Source organism: Schistocerca cancellata, chromosome 8, assembly GCF_023864275.1.
Source record: "Schistocerca cancellata isolate TAMUIC-IGC-003103 chromosome 8, iqSchCanc2.1, whole genome shotgun sequence".
Lineage (NCBI taxonomy): Eukaryota > Metazoa > Arthropoda > Insecta > Orthoptera > Acrididae > Schistocerca > Schistocerca cancellata.
This window is the reverse complement of record NC_064633.1, coordinates 347,616,119-347,639,439: the sequence shown is the minus strand read 5'-3', so window position 1 is coordinate 347,639,439 and position 23,321 is coordinate 347,616,119. Positions and strand designations below refer to the sequence as shown.

General features: G+C 42.7%; 1 protein-coding gene across 1 annotated transcript in view; it reads left to right on the top strand.

Annotated features, from left to right (window-relative positions):
- The window catches only part of LOC126095080 (cytochrome P450 4C1-like), a 131,301-nt gene that overhangs the window by 104,643 nt on the left and 3,337 nt on the right, over positions 1-23,321 (top strand). The window contains exon 11 of the mRNA XM_049909763.1: positions 13,746-13,925. Within this exon, the coding sequence (XP_049765720.1) occupies positions 13,746-13,925 (180 nt within the window). The remainder of the gene's footprint in view (positions 1-13,745; positions 13,926-23,321) is intronic.

Below are 23,321 nucleotides of genomic sequence, written 5' to 3'. Positions count from 1 at the left end.
AATATAATTCCCTCAGCATCACCCGCGTTAACTCGACTACATTCCATTATCCTCGTTTTGCTTTTGTTGATGTTCATCTTATATCTTCCTTTCAAGACACTGTCCATTCCGTTCAACTGCTCTTCCAAGTCCTTTGCTGTCTCTGACAGAATTACAATGTCATCGGCGAACCTCAAAGTTTTTTTTCTTCTCCATGGATTTTAACACCTACTCCGAATTTTTCTTTTGTTTCCTTTACTGCTTGCTCAATATACAGATTGAACAACATCAGGGAGAGGCTACATCTACATCTACATCTACATCTACATTTATACTCCGCAAGCCACCCAACGGTGTGTGGCGGAGGGCACTTTACGTGCCACTGTCATTATCTCCCTTTCCTGTTCCAGTCGCGTATGGTTCGCGGGAAGAACGACTGCCTGAAAGCCTCTGTGCGCGCTCTAATCTCTCTAATTTTACATTCGTTATCTCCTCGGGAGGTATATGTAGGGGGAAGCAATATATTCGACACCTCATCCAGAAACGCACCCTCTCGAAACCTGGCGAGCAAGCTACACCGCGATGCAGAGCGCCTCTCTTGCAGAGTCTGCCACTTGAGTTTGTTAAACATCTCCGTAACGCTATCACGGTTACCAAATAACCCTGTGACGAAACGCGCCGCTCTTCTTTGGATCTTCTCTATCTCCTCCGTCAACCCGATCTGGTACGGATCCCACACTGATGAGCAATACTCAAGTATAGGTCGAACGAGTGTTTTGTAAGCCACCTCCTTTGTTGATGGACTACATTTTCTAAGGACTCTCCCAATGAATCTCAACCTGGTACCCGCCTTACCAACAATTAATTTTATATGATCATTCCACTTCAAATCGTTCCGCACGCATACTCCCAGATATTTTACAGAAGTAACTGCTACCAGTGTTTGTTCCGCTATCATATATTCATACAATAAAGGATCCTTCTTTCTATGTATTCGCAATACATTACATTTGTCTATATTAAGGGTCAGTTGCCACTCCCTGCACCAAGTGCCTATCCGCTGCAGATCTTCCTGCATTTCGCTACAATTTTCTAATGCTGCAACTTTTCTGTATACTACAGCATCATCCGCGAAAAGCCGCATGGAACTTCCGACACTATCTACTAGGTCATTGATATATATTGTGAAAAGCAATGGTCCCATAACACTCCCCTGTGGCACGCCAGAGGTTACTTTAACGTCTGTAGACGTCTCTCCGTTGATAACAACATGCTGTGTTCTGTTTGCTAAAAACTCTTCAATCCAGCCACACAGCTGGTCTGATATTCCGTAGGCTCTTACTTTGTTTATCAGGCGACAGTGCGGAACTGTATCGAATGCCTTCAGGAAGTCAAGAAAAATAGCATCTACCTGGGAGCCCGTATCTAATATTTTCTGGGTCTCATGAACAAATAAAGCGAGTTGGGTTTCACACGATCGCTGTTTCCGGAATCCATGTTGATTCCTACATAGTAGATTCTGAGTTTCCAAAAACGACATGATACTCGAGCAAAACACATGTTCTAAAATTCTACAACAGATCGACGTCAGAGATATAGGTCTATAGTTTTGCGCATCTGCTCGACGACCCTTCTTGAAGACTGGGACTACCTGTGCTCTTTTCCAATCATTTGGAACCTTCTGTTCCTCTAGAGACTTGCGGTACACGGCTGTTAGAAGGGGGGCAAGTTCTTTCGCGTACTCTGTGTAGAATCGAATTGGTATCCCGTCAGGTCCAGTGGACTTTCCTCTGTTGAGTGATTCCAGTTGCTTTTCTATTCCTTGGACACTTATTTCGATGTCAGCCATTTTTTCGTTGGTGCGAGGATTTAGAGAAGGAACTGCAGTGCGGTCTTCCTCTGTGAGACAGCTTTGGAAAAAGGTGTTTAGTATTTCAGCTTTACGCTTGTCATCCTCTGTTTCAATGCCATCATCATCCCGGAGTGTCTGGACATGATGTTTCGAGCCACTTACTGATTTAACGTAAGACCAGAACTTCCTAGGATTTTCTGTCAAGTCGGTACCTAGTATTTTACTTTCGAATTCACTGAACGCTTCACGCATAGCCCTCCTTACGCTAACTTTGACATCGTTTAGCTTCTGTTTGTCTGAGAGGTTTTGGCTGCGTTTAAACTTGGAGTGAAGCTCTCTTTGCTTTCGCAGTAGTTTCCTAACTTTGTTGTTGTACCACGGTGGGTTTTTCCCGTCCCTCACAGTTTTACTCGGCACGTACCTGTCTAAAACGCATTTTACGATTGCCTTGAACTTTTTCCATAAACACTCAACATTGTCAGTGTCGGAACAGAAATTTTCGTTTTGATCTGTTAGGTAGTCTGAAATCTGCCTTCTATTACTCTTGCTAAACAGATAAACCTTCCTCCCTTTTTTTATATTCCTATTAACTTCCATATTCAGGGATGCTGCAACGGCCTTATGATCACTGATTCCCTGTTCTGCGCTTACAGAGTCGAAAAGTTCGGGTCTATTTGCTATCAGTAGGTCCAAGATGTTATCTCCACGAGTCGGTTCTCTGTTTAATTGCTCGAGGTAATTTTCGGATAGTGCACTCAGTATAATGTCACTCGATGCTCTGTCCCTACCACCCGTCCTAAACATCTGAGTGTCCCAGTCTATATCTGGTAAATTGAAATCTCCACCTAAGACCATAACATGCTGAGAAAATTTATGTGAAATGTATTCCAAATTTTCTCTCAGTTGTTCTGCCACTAATGCTGCTGAGTCGGGGGGTCGGTAAAAGGAGCCAATTATTAACCTAGCTCGGTTGTTGAGTGTAACCTCCACCCATAATAATTCACAGGAACTATCCACTTCTACTTCACTACAGGATAAACTACTACTAACAGCGACGAACACTCCACCACCGGTTTCATGCAATCTATCCTTTCTAAACACCGTCTGTGCCTTTGTAATAATTTCGGCAGAATTTATCTCTGGCTTCAGCCAGCTTTCTGTACCTATAACGATTTCAGCTTCGGTGCTTTCTATCAGCGCTTGAAGTTCCGGTACTTTACCAACGCAGCTTCGACAGTTTACAATTACAATACCGATTGCTGCTTGGTCCCCGCATGTCCTGACTTTGCCCCGCACCCGTTGAGGCTGTTGCCCTTTCTGCACTTTCCCGAGGCCATCTAACCTAAAAAACCGCCCAGCCCACGCCACACAACCCCTGCTACCCGTGTAGCCGCTTGTTGCGTGTAGTGGACTCCTGACCTATCCAGCGGAACCCGAAACCCCACCACCCTATGGCGCAAGTCGAGGAATCTGCAGCCCACATGGTCGCAGAACCGTCTCAGCCTCTGATTCAGGCTACAACCCTGTCTCACTCCCTTCCCAACCACTGCTTCCCTTTCATGTCCCTCGACTCTTATAACAGCCGTCTGGTTCCTGTACAAATTGTAAATAGCCTTTCGCTCCCTGTTTTTTACCCCTGCCACCTTCAGAATTTGAAAGAGAGTATTCCAGTCAACATTGTCAAAAGCTTTCTCTAAGGCTACAAATGCTAGAAACATAGGTTTGCCTTTTCTTAATCTAGCTTCTAAAATAAGTCGTAAGGTCAGTATTGCCTCACGTGTTCCCATATTTCTACGGAATCCAAACTGATCTTCCCCAAGGTCGGCTTCTACCAGTTTTTCCATTCGTCTGTAAAGAATTCGCGTTAGTATTTTGCAGCCGTGACTTATTAAACTGATTGTTCGGTAATTTTCACATCTGTCAAAGCCTGCTTTCTTTGGGATTGGAATTATTATATTCTTCTTGAAGTCTGAGGGTATTTCGCCTGTCTCATACATTTTGCTCACCAGATGGTAGAGTTTTGTCAGGACTGGCTCTAACGAGGCTGTCAGTAGTTCTGATGGAATGTTGTCTACTCCCGGGGCCTTGTTTCGACTTAGGTCTTTCAGTGCTCTATCAAACTCTTCACGCAGTATCATATCTCCCATTTCATCTTCATGTACATCCTCTTCCATTTCTATAGCATTGCCCTCAAGTACATCGCCCTTGTATGGACTCTCTATATACTCCTTCCACCTTTCTGCTTTCCCTTCTTTGCTTAGAACTGGGTTCCCATCTGAGCTCTTGATATTCATACAAGTCGTTATCTTTTCTCCAAAGGTCTCTTTAATTTTGCTGTAGGCAGTATCTATCTTACCCCTAGTGAGATAAGCCTCTACATCCTTACATTTGTCCTCTAGCCATGCCTGCTTAGCCATTTTGCACTTCCAGTCGATCTAATTTTTGAGACGTTTGTATTCCTTTTTGCATTTTTATATTTTCTCCTTTCGTCAATTAAATTCAATATTTCTTCTGTCACCCAAGGATTTCTACTAGCCCTCGTCTTTTTACCTACTTCATCCTCTGCTGCCTTCACTACTTCATCCCTCAAAGCTACCCATTCTTCTCCTACTGTATTTCTTTCCCCCATTCCTGTCAATTGTTCCCTTATGCTCCCCCTGAAACTCTGTACAACCTCTGGTTTAGTCAGTTTATCCAGGTCCCATCTCCTTAAATTCCCACCTTTTCATTCATCCTAGTGTTCACAATGCCAACTCTGGACGATGCAGGCTGTGTCATCAGGGGCCCTATCGTCTTGGCACACAGCATCACCATTGGGGAGCCAACATTGTGCCACGGGATAAACCTGATATGTCAAATGGTCACATAATCCTTGGCATTAATGCGACCTCGCAGGGTTTACATAGGGCCCATAAACTACATTGTATGACTATCCAAATCATGTCAGTGCCCCTCCATGTTTCACTCCTCCGATGTAAACTCGGCGTGAAGTAGGAAAGAGTGTGATACACGACTCATCCGACCAAATTTCACTACTGGCCATTAAAAGTGCTACACCACGAAGATGACGTGCTACAGACGCGAAATTTAGCCGACAGGAAGAAGATGCCGTTATATGCAAATGATTAGCTTTTCAGAGCATTCACACAAGGTTGGCGCCGGTGGCGACACCTACAACGTGCTGACATGAGGATAGTTTCCAACCGATTTCTCATACACAAATGGCAGTTGATCTGCCTTGCCTGGTGAAACATTGTTGTGATACCTCGTGTAAGGAGGAGAAATGCGTACCATCACGTTTCCGACTTTGATAAAGGTCGGATTGTAGCCTATCACGACTTGGGTTTATCGTATCGAGACATTGCTGCTCACGTTGGTCGAGATCCAATGACTGTTAGCAGAATATGGAATCGGTGGGTTCAGGAGGGTAATACAGACGCCTTGCTGGATCCCAACGGCCTCGTATCACACTAGCAGTCGAGATGACAGGCATCTTATCCGCATGTTTGTAACGGATCGTGCAGCCACGTCTCGATCCCTGAGTCAACAGATGGGGACGTTTGCAAGACAACAACCATCTGCACGAACAGTTCGACGACGTTTGCAGCAGTATGGACTATCAGCTCTGAGACCATGGCTGCGGTTACCCTTGACGCTGCATCACAGACAGGAGCGCCTGCGATGTTGTACTCAACGACGAATTTGGATGCACGAATGGCAAAACGTCATTTTTTCGGATGAATCCAGGTTCTGTTTACAGGATCATGATGGTCGCATCCGTGTTTGGCGACATCGCGGTGAACGCACATTGGAAGCGTGTATTCGTCATCGCCATACTGTCGTATCACCCGGCGTGATAGTATTGGGTGCCATTGGTTACACGTCTTGGTCACCTCTTGTTCGCATTGACGGCACTTTGAACAGTGGACATTACATTTCAGATATGTTACGACCCGTGGCTCTACCCTTCATTCGATCCATGCGAAACCCTACATTTCAGCAGGATAATGCACGACCGCATGTTGCAGGGCCTGTACGGGCCTTTCTGGATACAGAAGATGTTCGACTGCTGCCCTGTCCAGCACATTCTCCAGATATCTCACTAATTGAAAACGTCTGGCCAATGGTGGCCGATCAACTGGCTCGTCACAATACACCAGTCATTACTCTTGATGAACTGTGGTATCGTGTTGAGGCTGCACGGACAGCTGTGCCTGTACACGCCACCCAAGATCTGTTGGACTCAATGCCCACGCGTATCAAGGCCGTTATTAAGGCGAGAGGTGGGTACTGATTTCTCAGGATCTATGCACCCAAATTGCGAAAAAATGTAATCACATGTTAGTTCTAGTATAATATATTTGTCCAATGAATACCCGTTTATCATCTGCATTTCTACTTGGTGTAGCAATTTAATGGCCAGTAGTTTACTTTCTTCCATCGCTCCACAATCTAGGTTTTATGGCTTTGGCACCATTCCCCCGTTAAGGGTAATTGCATCATTGATGAATGTTTTCGAAAGTCCAACTCGCCTAGAAATTTTCTGCTTGTGGGGCTTCCTTCGTGTCGTTTTGGTGCTCAGAGGCTTCGCGAGTGGGACACCCAGCTCTGCAGAGAGTTTTATAATTGTCGTTATCTTATTTTTTGTCACCATTAATTTCAGTGACCGTCCGTCTCGATCAATCCTCAAATACTTTCATCTACTTTGCGACTAAAATGGCGACATTTTTCTCATTTCCCTGTATACGGTATAACCAAACATTTCGACTACCCTCGTTATGGAAGCACCCACCATATATGGATCAACAGTTGGCCCATGTTCGACTTCACTAGCTCCGATATAACACACTCGCAACTACACAGAACTCTATTCTGACCACGAGTAACACTTGCAACGTTCTGTATACACTGCACAGGCACTGTTCGTGGTCAAATACAACAGTGTCACAGGCTGGCTTGTCTAGCATCTGCATTTAAAGCCTCCATTTCCCGCGGTTTTTAAATATTTTATTCACCTTCAGTATACAATTTTTTGTACCTTGCCATGTTATGGGGTTTTCATTGCCTCCATGATAAATGCTTTTCCCTTTATTGTGATGTTCTGCTACTTATACGAAATATATATCTACTTGGGTGTAAGGACTCTCGGGTCGTAATCATGCAAAATAAATAAATAAATAAAAAACAAGAGGTTCTTTTTGAATTCATTGATGCTCTTTGTACTCGACGCGTTGTCACCTCTTACACTCTATGAGTCATTAAAATGTAACACGAAATCGGCTCGTAACTTACTTGAATATGCAAGCTTTCCAATAGGTAGGAGTGACGCTGTCTACATTATGTATGCGAGGAATGATTACGTAACATCTTTTTAGATCAGAAATCTAATGTCATTGTTGATTCGGCTTGTCGAGACAGAAGTTTACCGTTCGTTCCACGATAATGTTGCTCGCGTTGGTCGGGACCCAAAAACTATCAAGCAAATATAATATCTATGGGTTCAGCAGGGCGGTACTCAGTGTCATGCAGGATCACAGCGGCCCCACGTGTCTAGCGCCCGAGAGGACAGCTCGGCTGTGCAGCGTGATACTGCCACATAACTTGACTCAGGAAATTATTGGAGCAAGACGAGTATCCACACAAAACGTGCTACAATCGCTGGAGTACCACAGACTGTTAGCCGAGCGACCCTTTGTTGCAGCAGAGAGAGTCTGCAGTTGCGCGCCTAACGACAACACTGAAACCGCGTCGTCTTTTCTGAAAAGATCTGCTGCTACCTACAGTCACACAATGGATGGCCTCAAGAGTGGAGACTCTGAAGATAACGCACGTTGCCAGATTACATTCTTCATCACCATATGGGACATCACATGGCATGATGGTACGGAATACCACTGTATGCCCAACGTGATATGGGACATCACATGGAATGATGATACGGAATACCACTGGATGCACAACGTGATCACATCTAGTCCGCATAGCGAGTAGTTTGGACAAGGAAAATTAACATTTATGATATGTTTGCAGCCAGCATCTGTGCTCTGTCTTAGAAGACAGAGCACTGTCGTCTCTGTAACGTTACCTGTCAACAAGAGAATACAAGGTTTACATAGAGGACACTGGCCTGTTTCCCTGACCATCATGTTCTCCAAGTATCTCACCCACTGGAAACATGTGCTAGGCTGGTGAGAGACTGTCGCGCCACCATCCTCCGGCCACTATGCATGTGCAGCCTTGGCATAGAACTGAAGCAGCATGAAATGACGTAAAAAGCTCATCTCGTCTCGATATCCAGCTGGATTAGAGTGGTTCTTGATGCCACAAGTGCCCTCTCTGAGTAACAAATTTTGCACCTATAAGCGCTACAGATTTAATCAATCATTCTTTGCCGGGTTCGATTCCCGGCGGCGTCAGGGATTTTCTCTGCCTCGTGATGATTGGGTGTTGTGTGATGTCCTTAGGTTAGTTAGGTTTAAGTAGTTTTAAGTTCTAGGGGACTGATGACCATAGATGTTAAGTCCCATAGTGCTCAGAGCCATTTGAACCATTTTTTTTTCATTCTTTGCCTTCGCGCCATAACGACACAGGATCGCCATAGTTTATTAACAGATGATTAAGTTATGGGGTGACCAGATTCCCTTCCTGTGATCACACCACTATCTCTCAGGAAGGAATATATGTATAACAACTGTCTGCGTATAGTGTTATTTTTGTGAAAGAGAGCGAGAGGTTACTAAATGTTTGCGAATTGTGTAACTGATGTGGGACTTGGGTACAAGCCCGGAATTCACGTACTTGGATGTGGGAAACTGCCTAAAACTTCATCCAGGCTGTCTGGCACACCGGCCCTCGTCGTTGATCCCTGGGCACACATCCTCGTCTCAGAAGTGGCGCTTTAACACGCACAGCTATACGGGTGGTTTAATCAAATATTGCCGCCCGCTGTGGGCGAGAGGTTCTAGGCGCTTCAGTATGGAACCACGAGGCTGCTAAGGTCGCAGGTTCGAATCCTGCCTCGGGCATGCATGTGTGTGATGTCCTTAGGTTAGTTAGGTTTAAGTAGTTCTAAGTCTAGAGGACTGATGACCTCAGATGTTAAGTTCAAATGGTTCAAATGGCTCTGAGCCCTATGGGACTCAACATCTGAGGTCATCAGTCCCCTAGAGCTTAGAACTACTTAAACCTAACTAACCTAAGGACATCACACACATCCATGCCCGAGGCAGGATTCGAACCTGCGACCGTAGTGGTCGCGCGGTTCCAGACTGAAGCGCCTTGAACCGCTCGGCCGCACAGGCCGGCAGATGTTAAGTCCCATAGTGCTTAGAGCCATTTAATAAAATATTCTTATTATCATACAATATACGGACTATTAGTAATAGGGCTAAGATGTACCATTTTAACGGCCAGCAGTGGATCTGCTGTCAGAGTTTGGAACTCTTGTTCGCTGTACACTGACAGAGTGGAGGGCTTCAATAAACTTGTATCAAAAAACCATGCTCCAGTAATCTGGTGCCATTTGAATCCACAGGTATGCCATTACGCCTTAACTATAAAGGAAAAATTGAGCCGACAGAATAGGTGTGAATGCGGACTTCCAGATAGGAAGCTTTATGGTTTCCTATTGGTTCGTTGCGGCTGATATTCCGCTGGACTTTAGCAGTGTCAGTCATTGGAAATCTGAAAGTCTTGCATCTTCCATTCTCAGTTCCTAAATGTGCGAAGACATGTCACGCGTAAATCGTTTACACGAACATGGAGGGGCGTAGCAAATTTGATGGACATCTCTAACATGACGGTGCGATTGTGGGGTTTTAATGAGTTCACTGTAGGGAAAGCTTGGTATTGAGGGGTTACCTAAAGAAAATCTATAAAAAATCCTCGTATACTGTAGTAAATATATTATTTTCAGTGTAACTTGAAAATTATCTTCTGTACTTCACTATAGTAGACACAGAAGTCATAAATTTCATTGTTAATGACGTATTTGAAAACCGAAACTTGTATCACCGGCCCAGTCAAGGTGACTGGTTTCTTTCATTGGGCCAGACAGCTTCCGTGAATAGCTCAGAGTGTAATACCTGTTAAACACTATACACTTATAAACAAGTGTCAACATAATTCTTCAGGCTTTCCCGGTGAGGCGTTGTCATGTTGATTAATCGGGTTTCTGCCGCTTATTCGCGTCTTTCGTGCACGATATTTCAACTGCGTGACTCGCAATCTTCTTCAGGTGCTGTCCGATACTGATTCCAGTGAGGAACGAGTCCGGTATTTATACCTACGTTGTGCTAAGTGTTCCCTCTGCGGTCCGCGCCGCGTCTGGCGCTCTGGCTCTGTCCGTGGTGTGCGCCGACCAATAGCAACGGCTGTAGCGTTTTATTCTAGCAGCAGCTGTTCCGAACGCTGTGCGCGCACTTTGTGGTTATTATCCGTTGTCAATATAGCTGAATTAAGTTCTGAATGGCGTTCAAGCTCTGCTAGACGTCTTATCCTCCGATTGTCGTCATTTGAGTCCTGTGAATTAGGATGTTCTGTTACAATGGTGTGCCGTGTTAAGCGTTCCGTCCGAAGTTCTTGCCCCTAGGAGCGGCTGCAGTGTTCTTTTCAGGTCGATTGTATTCAGATTGTCGCTCGAGACTCGGAAGAACGTCCTCAGATATTGTGTCCGTTGTCTAAGCTACGTCCTTTGTTACAAGTACTGGGCTGTTATCTCTAATTCCATCTTTATACTTGTGTGCCTTGGGATCAGGATGTTGCCTACATTGCGTCTTCAGAAGATCGAGAGCTGGGTTGCAATCCGAGCTCAGCTGGAAATCGGCGTCCACGGTTAATGAGATTCTCCGCGACCTTAATCTCAATAAACTCTTTGATGAAGCTGTCTCAGTATCTCGGTGTTTTTCGGCAATCGCTGACTTGGTTGCCTGTCTCAGTCTGGTGTGTCTTTGGTGCTCTTTGCACCTGATGTCAACGGTCCTGGTCGTCTGGCCGATGTATGGCATCCCACATTCACATGGTACGTGGTAAACGTCCTGTTTCTGTAGACGCAGGTCATCCTTCACACTCCCTATCAGAGCCTTAATCTTGGTGGTGGATGGAACACGCTTTTAATCTTATGCTTGAGGTGAATTCTGCTAATTTTGGCAGATATCGGCCCAACATATGGCAAACGTGCAACCTTTTGCGTTCCTTCTTGTATCTCTTCAGGAACCTATGGTGGGGAAACAGGGCGCACTGTCTTTTGAACATCTCGAGAAGAGTCTCCATTTTTGTAGAACATATAGTGTAGATGTTCTGTCTTCGTCGCCAAATTACCCAGATCTGACAGAGTTCGTGCCCGGTGAGCCAGTGTTCTGAGAACACAGTTTTTCTGTTTGGGGTGGTGGCAACTGCTGGTTGCAGGTACAAGTCGGTGTGAGTGGGCTTGTGATACACACCGTGACTGACGGTACCATCTCTCTTCCTCTTAACTAATATATCTAGGAAAGGAAGTAGTCCACCCTTCTCCACTTCCATGGTGAATTTAATGTTAAGGTGGCGTGAGTTTAGATGATCGAGCTTTTCCCTCCCATGCGGCGCCGGCCGGGGTGGCCGAGCGGTTCTAGGGCTACAGTCTGGAAACGCGCGACCGCTACGGTCGCAGGTTCGAATCCTGCCTCGGGCATGGATGTGTGTGATGTCCTTAGGTCAGTTAGGTTAAAGTAGTTCTAAGTTCTATGGGACTGATGACCTCATCAGTTAAGTCTCATGGTGCTCAGAGCTATTTGAGCCAGCCTCCCATGGGGCCATATGACACAGGTGTCATCCACGTATGAATACTTGTTGTCCCCTATTTGTTAGATATTATTTACATTAGAAAATCACAATTATGAAGAAATTTGGCTTCCAGTGGGTTCTTTGCGTGAACGAAGTTCTGACTCCATTCTGACTCCATTGTGAAGCGACTGGAATTTTGAAAGAAGCTGGACTGTGTCCATGTCATACATTTTCATTGCAAGATTTTTCGAAATAAATACCTTCTCTTGACGGCTTAGTGCTTCCTTAATGACAATAAAATCTGCGTAATTTGATAGGATCCGTCGACCTGTACTCGTAAATTGTTGCTCGAAGCTTCTTACATTTTTGCTAAGATAGTAGCATCCCACCTTATCAAATTATGAAATTTCTTTTTTTTCCTTACAACGTCCTTCACCCCATTGTCAAGTTTCTCGCTATAGTATAGGATAATGGATGATTCAATTTGGGAAAATGGAAAGACATTAAAATCTTCATTAAAACAATGTATGTAAGTGCATTCTTTAATGGACTGCAATTCCCTTTGCCAACAAAAATCTTCAATACTGGATATGTAGCGACATGCTGAATTTACTGCCGTATGTTAAATTGCAGTACAAATAAATTTCAAATAAGAACTTGAAACATATAAGAATATATAAATGATTATCGTGTTTTAATTTACTTTTAACATCTTCAAAATCAAACTGAATATAAGACTGCAAATAACAGTCCGACACGTTCAACACTCGATGTATGTGGCCTATTCTACACTGACGAGAAAAAAAGGAGTTGTGCGAGATAAACGAAAGTTGGCAAGCATGTTTCTATATATGAAAGATGAAGTCTTTTCAAATTTCGCGCCAGTCACATAAGAGTGGCGCTATCAGCACCACCACGAGGATGCATATCAAGTTTGCTTCAGATACGCGCTGCAACGGTTGTGAGTGTCACTAGTTACCTTTCAGATTCGACGTAGTGAACTGATGTTAGTTGAGACGACGCCATTATCAACAGCTCACTGAGTTAGAACGAGGTCGTGTAATACGGCTACAAGAAGGCGGTCGTTCCACGATATTGCAGAAGGACTTGACAGGAATATAACCACTATACATGACCGCTGGCAGCGATGGTCACGGGAAGATACGGTCGCAGGAATACCGGGCTACGGACGACCATGTGGCATTGCCGAGAGGGAAGACCATCGTGTTCTGCGTATGGCTGTGGTGCATCGTACTGCGTCTGCAGCAGGAATTCGAGCAGCAGTTGGCACCACAGTGACATAACGAACTGTTACAAATTGGTTACTTCAAGGACAGCTCCGACCCAGACGACACGTAGCGTGCATTCCACTGATCCAAAACCATAGCCATTTGCTACTTAACATGGTATCAAGCGAGAGCTCCTTCGAGGGCGGAGTGGAGGTCGGTTGTGTTTTCTGATGAAAGCTGGTTCTGCTTCGGTGCCAGTGATGGCTGTACGTTGGTTAGGAGGCCAGATCAACGCCTACAACCAATTTTTCTGCGACCTCTCGCGATTATTCCACACAAACTGACTGCAAGTTTGCACTTGAATCTGTGATTCGACTTGTGGTGCAGCCATTCACAAACATTATTCCAGGTGGTGTTTTCCAACAGGATAACGCTCGCCCACGTACTGCAGATCTGTCTTCAATCGAGCACGTATGGGACTTCATCTGGCGGCAACTTCAGCGTCAAGCACAAACAGCATTACCCGTTCCGGTATTGACCGACTAAGTGTAACAGTCATGGAACTCCAGGCCACTAAGTGATATCCGACACCCGTACGACACAATGCATGCACGTTTGCATGCCAGCATTCAAAATTGAGGCGGTTACATGGGTTATTAATGTAACAGTATTTGGCATTTGCAATTGCTTTCCTCACGTTTACGTTAAAATGTGAACATGGACCGTTAATCACTTAACGATTACAGATCTGTGAATAGATGGCGGGAAAATACACATTTCTCGACATGGAGCGTTTTTTTCTTTGTGTCTGTCTGGGCTGCACCATAACAAAAAAAGAAAAGGCAAATCTGCCGATGGTCTGGTGCTTCACTCAACAGCCCATGTATAAATGAGTGATTACAAAGAGGTCCCTTCTTGCATCACAGGTGGCTACAAGCTGCCAGAGGGCGTGATGCTGGTCCTGCATGTCTACGAGAGTCACCGCGACCCCAAACACTGGCCGGATCCGGAGCGCTTCGACCCGGACAACTTCCTGCCGGAGAGGGTGCAGGGCAGGCACCCCTTCGCCTACGTGCCCTTCAGCGGTGGACCCCGCAGCTGCATAGGTGAGGCGTGCTGATATCCTTACAACTGAAAAACCTGTGATCCATAAAATCATTCGTAGGCATAGTTTTTGGAGTCAGCATACAGATTCACGGAACAGGACATCCGTCGTCGACACGTACTAACGAATATGGAGGGTATCACACCATAAACACCGCACCTCTCCCTCAGTGGTAATTTACCCTAGTGATAAGTGGTGTAGCTGCCCTACGTACCTCGCACAGCCATTAAAATAATTTCTTTGTTGGTTCTAGAAAATTCCTGGGAACGAATCAAAATTAAAGATGGCTGGGATTAAATAGAACGTATTACAGAAGAGATTACATTTTATTTTCATATAATCAATAATTATTATTTTCATATAATTAATTCATATAATTAATTTTCAATTAATTTCATATAATTTATTTTCATATAATTTTCGTATAATATAATTTTTCATATAATTATATTTTCATATAATTCATTTTATTTTCATATAATTTTATTTTCATATAATTATATAATAATATAATAATTCATTTTCATTTTCTGTGTGAGGCATATTGAAACACGTTGCTGCACAGAGAGGAACTACACACTCTGCATCCCAGTTAGGTTTAACTTTTCGAAGGTCTCCTCTCGTGCATACTCCACAGCTCTTTCCGGTCTTTAAGTCGTTATGCTTGACAAAATTTCTAGAAAATTCCTGAAAATAAGACGAGTCGCTTTTTAGCGGTCGAAGTGTGCGAGAAACCGATTACCCTTGTTGGCAATTTGTGGTTAGGTCTTATGGCACCAAACTGCTGAGGTCATCGGTCCCTAAGAATACGCATTACTAACTTACACTATGGACAAGACATACACTCATGCCCAAAGGAGGACTCGAACCTGCGACGAGAGAGCCGCAGGGACCGTGACAAGGCGCCTAAGACCACGCGGCTACCCCGCACGGTGGTCCTTGTTGTACAGAGGTTAAGACGAACTGTTCCCCCGAGACTAATCATGAATACGCCGGCATAGTTTCTGTACAGAGCTTGTGTGTTAAAGTACGTAACCTTAATTAAATCTTCTAATTAAACTTTTCGGCCTGCTCCTGGCTATTTGGCAGCTTTACAGTTGGGAATCGAACCTAGCTTTACAGTTGGGAATCGAACCTATCCACCTACCCACGCTTGCATTACTCTTGCTGTAATCCGTGACAACATTTGGCTTTTGCACGATGCCATTCATAAATATAAAAGAAAGAAAAAGGAAGGAAGGAGCGGTTCTAGGCGCTTCAGTCCGGAACCGCGCGACTGCTACGTTCTCAGGTTCGAATCCTGCCTCGGGCATGGATGTGTGTGATGTCCTCAGGTTAGTTAGATTTAAGTAGTTCTACGTTCTAGGGGACTGATGACTTCAGATGTTAATTCACATAGTGCTCAGAGCCATTTGAACCATTTTTTGAACCTCCCGTCGACATGGAGGTCATTAAAGAACGATCTTTGTCTTTTAAGATATTCTCACGCAACATGAAGACCATCAGGAAGTCTCTCTTAGCTTTCTGTTTCATCAACATCTGCCAGTTTCTGTACACCGTTACGCGTTGGGCCTTCTTCAGTTATCCATTTTTCATAACGTCAGGAAACTCTGCGTTTCGCAGCGTTGTTCAGATAACGTCGGTGTTCTTCCTCATTGATTTTTCAACCAGATCTGGACTAGTGGAACAGTTCTCGAGGTAAACACACAGTGTAGGCTCGTAGGTATACACTCCGGATGTTCACAAATTTTTAAATTTAGATAAACGTCTGCTGTAAAACAGTTACGCTAATCAACGTATTAATACAACTTCAACCGGTGTCAGTGATAGTAACTGTAGTAGTAGTATTAGTAGTAGTAGAAGTAACAATAATAAAAACAGTAGTAATAACAATATGCAGAACTTGTCTGAAGAAGGGAACAATAGATTTTAGTGGAATTTTGTAGTTTTGTACATAATTAAGTACAGTTTATGGCAAGATCGAAATTATGGATAAGCTGTCACTATTCTCCCTTCCGCATTTTTGTGTAAGTGGAAGTTTACGTGGTTGTTTATTTTTTCGGAGAAATGTACAAGATTTCTAATTAACTTTCGGTTTGAAAATTAGGCATTCTTATGTTGAACCCACACAACTTACGCTTATTGTACACTTCTTTCTTAAATGTTCGCTTGTAGTCCGGCTTATTTGATTTTGTCACTTCCTCAGACAACGGATCTGGACTGGGAGACCCTACTTACTTTGCGACTATCTTTTTCTGGTAATTTTCTTTTCTTTTAGCGCTTAATGCAGGCTCAACACAGCTCATGTTGACATTGCACAGGAAAGCCGATTCCTGCACAGTAAACAACCAACTCCAAACACAAACTGGCGTTTGCGAAAATTATTACATTAAAGTAGTACTATCTACCGAAAAGGTCACTTGACTAGAAGACAAATGAGGAGCTGAGAGCCATAAAGACCTAAAGCATACCGTCTCCGCGCCCTCCTTCCCCCCCCCCCCCCTTCCCCCACATTTAAGTGAAACCAGTGAGACAGTTTTTCGTCAGTGTTCAGATATACGTACAACGAGGTCCTACAGTATAGGTAAACCTGACACACTATAAGATCAACAGATGTCAGAAGCATGAATAAATAGTACAGTCTCACAATTGACAATAATGTGCTTTAAGGTTCCCAGAGCCTCAAACGGATTACTGTACGATAAAATCCAAAAGTTAATATACTGTATCTCATTCAGAATCCCACAAAACAGGTTTCTCTATGAGTATAGCTATAACATATACTGATGTCTCATCTAATTTTACTATATAGTGAGTGAACTGCCGTATCTGTAGAGTGTGCTTCCGCCTAGCGGGATTTCGGCCGAGCGAACGTGGATAAGTCTGCTGCAGTGTACCGGGTGATCAAAAAGTCAGTATAAATTTGAAAACTGAATAAATCACGGAATAATGTAGATAGAGAGGTACAAATTGACACACATGCTTGGAATGACATGGGGTTTTATTACAATCAAAAAAATACAAAAGTTCAAAAAATGTCCGACAGATGGCGCTTCATCTAATCAGAATAGCAATAATTAGCATAACAAAGTAAGACAAAGCAAAGATGATGTTCTTTACAGGAAATGCTCAATATGTCCACCATCATTCCTCAACAATAGCTGTAGTCGAGGAATAATGTTGTGAACAGCACTGTAAAGCATGTCCGGAGTTGTGGTGAGGCATTGGTGTCGGATGTTGTCTTTCAGCATCCCTAGAAATGTCAGTCGATCACGATACACTTGCGACTTCAGGTAACCCCAAAGCCAATAATCGCAAGGACTGAGGTCTGGGGACCTGGGAGGCCAAGCATGACGAAAGTGGCGGCTGAGCACACGATCATCACCAAACGACGCGCGTAAGAGATCTTTCACGCGTCTAGCAATATAGGGTGGAACGCCATCCTGCATAAATATCGTACGTTCCAGCAGATGTTTATCAGCCAGGCTGGGGATGATGCGATTCTGTAACATATCGGTGTACCTCTCACCCGTCACGGTAGCAGCTACAAAACCAGAATCACGCATTTCCTCGAAGAAAAAAGGCCCGGTAACGGTAGATGTGGTAAATCCAACCCATACTGTGACTTTCTCGTCGTGCAATGGAGTTTTCACGACAGTTCTAGGATTTTCGGTAGCCCAAATTCTGCAGTTGTGTGCGTTGACAGACCCTCAGAGCGTGAAATGAGCTTTGTCGGTCCACAACACGTTACTCAACCAATCGTCATCTTCCACCATCTTTTGAAACGCCCACACCGCAAATGCCCTCCGCTTCACTAAATCGCCTGGTAACAGTTCGTGATGCCGATGGATTTTGTACGGATAGCATCGGACGCTACGCCTAAGTGCCAACCAAACAGTAGGGTATGGAATGCCGGTGCGACGTGCGACTGCTCGAGCGCTGACCTCTCCATGCATAGACGAACCCGCTACAGTCTCCATTTCTTCCTGAACTGTCTCAGCAGCATTACGCCTTGTGCTCGGTCGGCCACTACGGGGTCTATCGTCTAAACAACCCGTGGCTTTGAACTTTGAAATCATTCTCACCACAGCTGCATTTGTCAACGGACCTTCATCCATGCGAATCCCCTTCATATGACGATAGGATTGTAACACTGAACTAGCACATTCCCCATTCTGAAAATACAGCTTCACTAAAAGCGCCTTTTCAGGTAACGTCAACATGCTGCGACAGATGGCGCATCTGATTCTCTCTCTCTCTCTCTTTTTTTTTTTTTTTTTTTTTTTTCTTTATTGTGATTTCATTCCCCTGTCCCATATGGGCAGGGGAGGGCTGTCAGCGGCACAATCCGCCCTCTTCAGCCGGGTTGCAGTTTATTGTTTCGGTCTAAAAAAAAAAAGACAGAGTCGCTTGTGCAATCGATGAATGCTATGACAGTCATACACAACAATGCCAAAGTGGATTAATGTTTCTGCACCTTTTGTATGTCTTCACGAACCTCAAGGCAAATTACGACCAAAAACAAAACAAAAAGATTTTTCAGTTGCAGAAATCGTGAATCAGTCTAGCAGTATCTGAATAAACCGGAGAGAATAATTTTCAATTTTTCAGCCTAAATGTCTTCTTGTCAAGTGTAGAAATTAACCCATTGGTTTGTTGGGCATAACGAAACCTCTCTCTTTAGGAGAATGACGAAAAGACTGTTAATATAATTCAAATTCCACTCGGAACGAATACTATTCGTCGAATAGTGTGATTCACACTCTCGATAAAGAAATGTTTCCACAGCGCATTGTTTAGAAAATTGTCGGACAGTAAAATTTCCAAGTGTATTGTTAAACGTCAGTCATTTGTGCATTGTCAGAATACATCACCACGTTTTACGAATTTGATCAGGTATGGATGCAGAAGAACGACCACGACCATTTCTTACTTCATTCGAGCTCTTTCTAAATAAAACTAATAAATTACTGTGAGGTAATTTTTCTCTTATCAGATGTGCCTGATTTAAAGAAAATGTTTGTTTTCGTCATCCAATACACACTTCGGATTTTTGTGACGACTAACGACAAACAAAGAACTGGAACGTTAGTCCAAAATTATCACACCTTGTCAACATATTGAAGTCCCGACAGATGAACGTCGTCTGTAATGTAGCATCACACACTGCGCTCGTTCTCTTCCTCTGCTAGTCAGTTGTGTAACAATTATATCTGCAACAGCTTAGCTGTCGATATGAACTGCAAGTTTTAATTTATATTTTTGTGTGGTTTAAATGTTTAAAATTCGCGTATGCGAACGTTTGACTTAGCGCTACGCGGTGCTCCTATCACGGCTGTGTCTGTTTAATCGCCGATTCTCGCGCCAGTCAGAAAGTGGTTCTTCGTATGGCAAAAATGAGTAACATCACAATTTTTTGGAAATACCTGCAGTGCACCTTAGCATCTATAATATTGGCAATGCATTTATTTCGGTAGGGCAGCGATTGTTGAATGAATGATGACGAGATGAACTAAAGAAAATAGTGTGACAAGAACAACTGCTGCAGCTCCTTTCGTAAGGACTATGCCACAAGAAGACTGTATGATTGTCAGACTTACTCTGAAGAATAGACACTTAACAACAGCTGAATTCGTAACAGAGGTTCAGATGGAGTTTCTCCTCGAACCGTCGAAAACAGATTACTCGAAGCTGGGTTGGGATATTGAGTTGTCATGCGACTTTTACAACTGACAACGTACAAAAGCCCACAAGGACTCGCATGATGCAAGCCCAGAGTGAATTAGGACATCGTGTGGCATTCCACGCTATTCAGCGATGAGACTCATTCTTTTTTGTGGCGGTCAGACTTATTCCAAAGTGTCCGCAGGAAACCCGGTGACAGATCACAAGAAATAGCGATTTTCGAGACCCATTCCTCTCCAACCCCTTCAGCCATGGTGTGGAGAGCTACTGGATATGAAACCTGGACTGTTGAAAGCAAGCTGAAAGCTCGCCAGTACCTGGGAAGAACAGTAAAACTCGTCGTCGTACATTTCGTCACCAGGGTATTAAATGGCATATTCCATCAGGATAATTCAAGACCTCACACTTCAGTTCATGGCACAAATGCCTTGAGAAATGTACAGATCCCTGGTGGATTTGCCAGTCTTCTGATTTATCAGCTACAGAACATGTCTAGTATGTGATGGGAAGATACAAGACAACAAAGTTAAAGAGTGAGAGCTTTCTGCATATGTGGTCTGTGTGTTAGTCCCAAGTTAAGTTGAAATCAAGGTATATACCACGTAGCTTAACAGCTGATTAATCAGTTTCACTGCTTGATAAACTGAAAACGATGTTCACTGTCTTTTCATAGTTGATGAATAACTCATTGGCGTTGAAGCATGTATTATACAGGTTCACAAACTCTTTGTTTTCCAGTTTCAATTTGTTTATGTCCATTCCAGAACTAATGAATGTCGTGTTGGTAGCATAAAGTACAGATTTACAGGGCATGTTGCACAGAAGATCATTTACAAATATTGTAAACAGGAAAGGGTCAAGCACAGAACCCTGAGGAACACTGTGAGTTAAGTCTAAGAATTGGGTCTTCTGCTTATTGTAAACTACAATTTGTTTCCTGTCATTGAGATAGGAAAGACATCTAATTCTCTGACTCCACAGCACCAAAGTTTCTCCAGTAGTATTGTGTAGTTTACCGAATTAAATGCCTTGCTAGGGACGACTATAATGGCTTTTTCAGATAACTTTGATTCAAATGAGGCTTGTATAAAAGAAATTACGTCTTCAACTGCATTCAACTGTTGATAATTTGGACCTAAACCATATTGAGATTGAGTCAGAATATTGTTTTCAGGTAAATGTCTGCAAATGTCCAATATTCTGTTGTATGCATTATTCTTTTATTTTGAAGAGAATAACTACGAGTGCAACGGGACAATAATTATTCATAATTTGTTACACTTTTTATGAATAGGGACAACAATTGTTCTATTTAGACACTCTGGAAAATAGCCACTAGCATACATCCAGTTTTTAGTGTTCAAGGAGGGTTTGGTATGAGATCCACTATTTTTTAATAACAAAATTTGATAAGCCATAAATGTCCTCCGATTTTGAATTTCCCAAGTTTAGTTATTGATTTAACCACACCACATACTTGTATTCGTGTCCACTTGAAAGTTGGCATAGAGTTTGCACAATTTTGAGGAAACCAGCTGCCAGAAATGGGGTCTAGATCAGGAGTGTTAGTTGAATTAGAAATATGCTCACCAGAGCTTGGAGTGGTAGTGATGTTTGCTGCCTTGGCAAAAAATTGATTAAATTTATCTGCTGTGATACTGACTGCATTTGAGGTTCCCTTACAATTTATGTTGGTATCCAACACTGCTTTTATAATACTCCATGCTGCCTTACATCTATTATTTGAGTTCCAATGTACTGTTCATTTCCCCTACATTTGGTTATTCTGCTTTGTCATCTGTAATATCCTTTGAGGTTGTTCTAAGTGGCTTCATCCACAATATCACTTTTTACTTTTTCATAGCAAAAAATTGCCAAGAGCCTTAGCTTTTGTTAGTCAGGTATAAACCATTTATTTTGTGTCTGTTGCCTGGGTCTTCTGACTTTATTACTATATTGCATCTTGATCTTTTGGCAATTGATATTCAAACTTTTAGAGATAATGTTCATGAACTTGAAGGGTTCCTCAATGTTACTGGAAGAAAGTAATACAGTATTCCCGTATAATACTAGTTTTATTTCCTCCATATATGTGTTTATATTCTTATCAGTTAATAATCTAACACCCCAGTACAGAATTTGTTCTACCTTCAATTAATCAGTAATTAAGTACCTTTATGATCTGATAGCTCATCAACATTAAACATCCTAGTTCAAATACACTTTTATGTACATTTGTTATAAAGTTATACAGGCAGAATTGAGCCCTGTGGGACTTTGATTTGTAAAGAGAAGGTTATGTCATCTCAACACATTTGCTGAATTAATATTTTTAAGCTGTTATTTCTCCATTATCAATGTTTAAATCTCCAAAAATTAGCGTGTTTTATTGTATGCATTTCTGTACATGCAGGATAAGGTTTCTAAGCTTTCAGTAAATTTCTCTGCATCACTTTCAGGGCACTGATATACAGAAACAGTTAAAAGCCTTACTGTTGGCAGAAGTATAAAGCTGCTTCAAAAACACTTTTAATAGATAAGTTGTCGAAGTCCAGAACAGTACATTTCAGGTCAAAATCATTACTTATATATACATGGAGGATCCCCAATAACCTTCATTGGTCATTCTGTGATTTGGAATTATATGAAAACCTGGTGGAACATACAGTCTTATGTCTTCTTCTTTTAGCCAATGTTCATTTAAGCATAATATCATTTTGCTATTGTCTTTCAAAAGAATACCAAGTTCACCAGTCTTATAATTTAGGGACCCAATATTTTAAGTGTAAAGACAAAATAGAAGAGTTATCACAAGGAGGACGAGTTAGTGTGTTATGGGGAAATTTGTAGGAACACAGAATTGTTTGTGTGGCAGTGGATGCTAAGTTAGTTTGCAATTGGGATTTCTTGTAGCATCTCATAAAATATCTTCAATTCTCTGTGGCATTTTTTTGGGGTCTGCTTGAACACGGATATCTGTGTGCTGTACATGACTTTCTACAGGATTTATGTGACAACAGTGCTTTAAAGCACTTGGTACCTCATCAGCAGGAGATGATGTAGATTCTGTACTTGCTGTGGCTGCTTTCTTCTTTTCTGCATGTCGTAGTGGTGCAGCCTGTATTTCCACTTCTGCAGCTTTTTTTGGTTTTGCAACAACTGTTAAGGCTCCCATCTTGTTCAGATTGTGGTTCCACTTATTGCCACATAGAGACAGAATATGTTGATTGACGGGGGTCGGGCATTTGATAGTGGGCCTACTGTTTGTTAGCACTTTCAATAAATTTGCACAGAGATAAGTTTTCCCTAACTTTCCCATGTGAAATCCATGTGTCGAAAATTTTTGTTGAAGAAACATGTTTACATTGATTGCTTTTATGTGGTTTGTCACTGTACCTCTTTTCATTAAATATTTGTTCATCTAATATATATTGTGGGTTTCTCCAGGGTTATCAAATCTATAAGGTATTTTGCTGAATATTAACTGATTCTGCATAGTTTTTGGAATAATTTCATTCAGTGGTCTGCTCAAATTCATCTTTTCTCTCATTTATGTCATTTGCTCCATCTAGGATAATGACAATCATTTTTTCCTAAACAGAGTGATTTATTTTGTGTGTTATGAGTAATGTCTCTGAATAAAGTATTAGGCTTTAAAAATTATGTGAACATGGGTGCTTGGTAATACATGATTAAACACATTCACACAGGT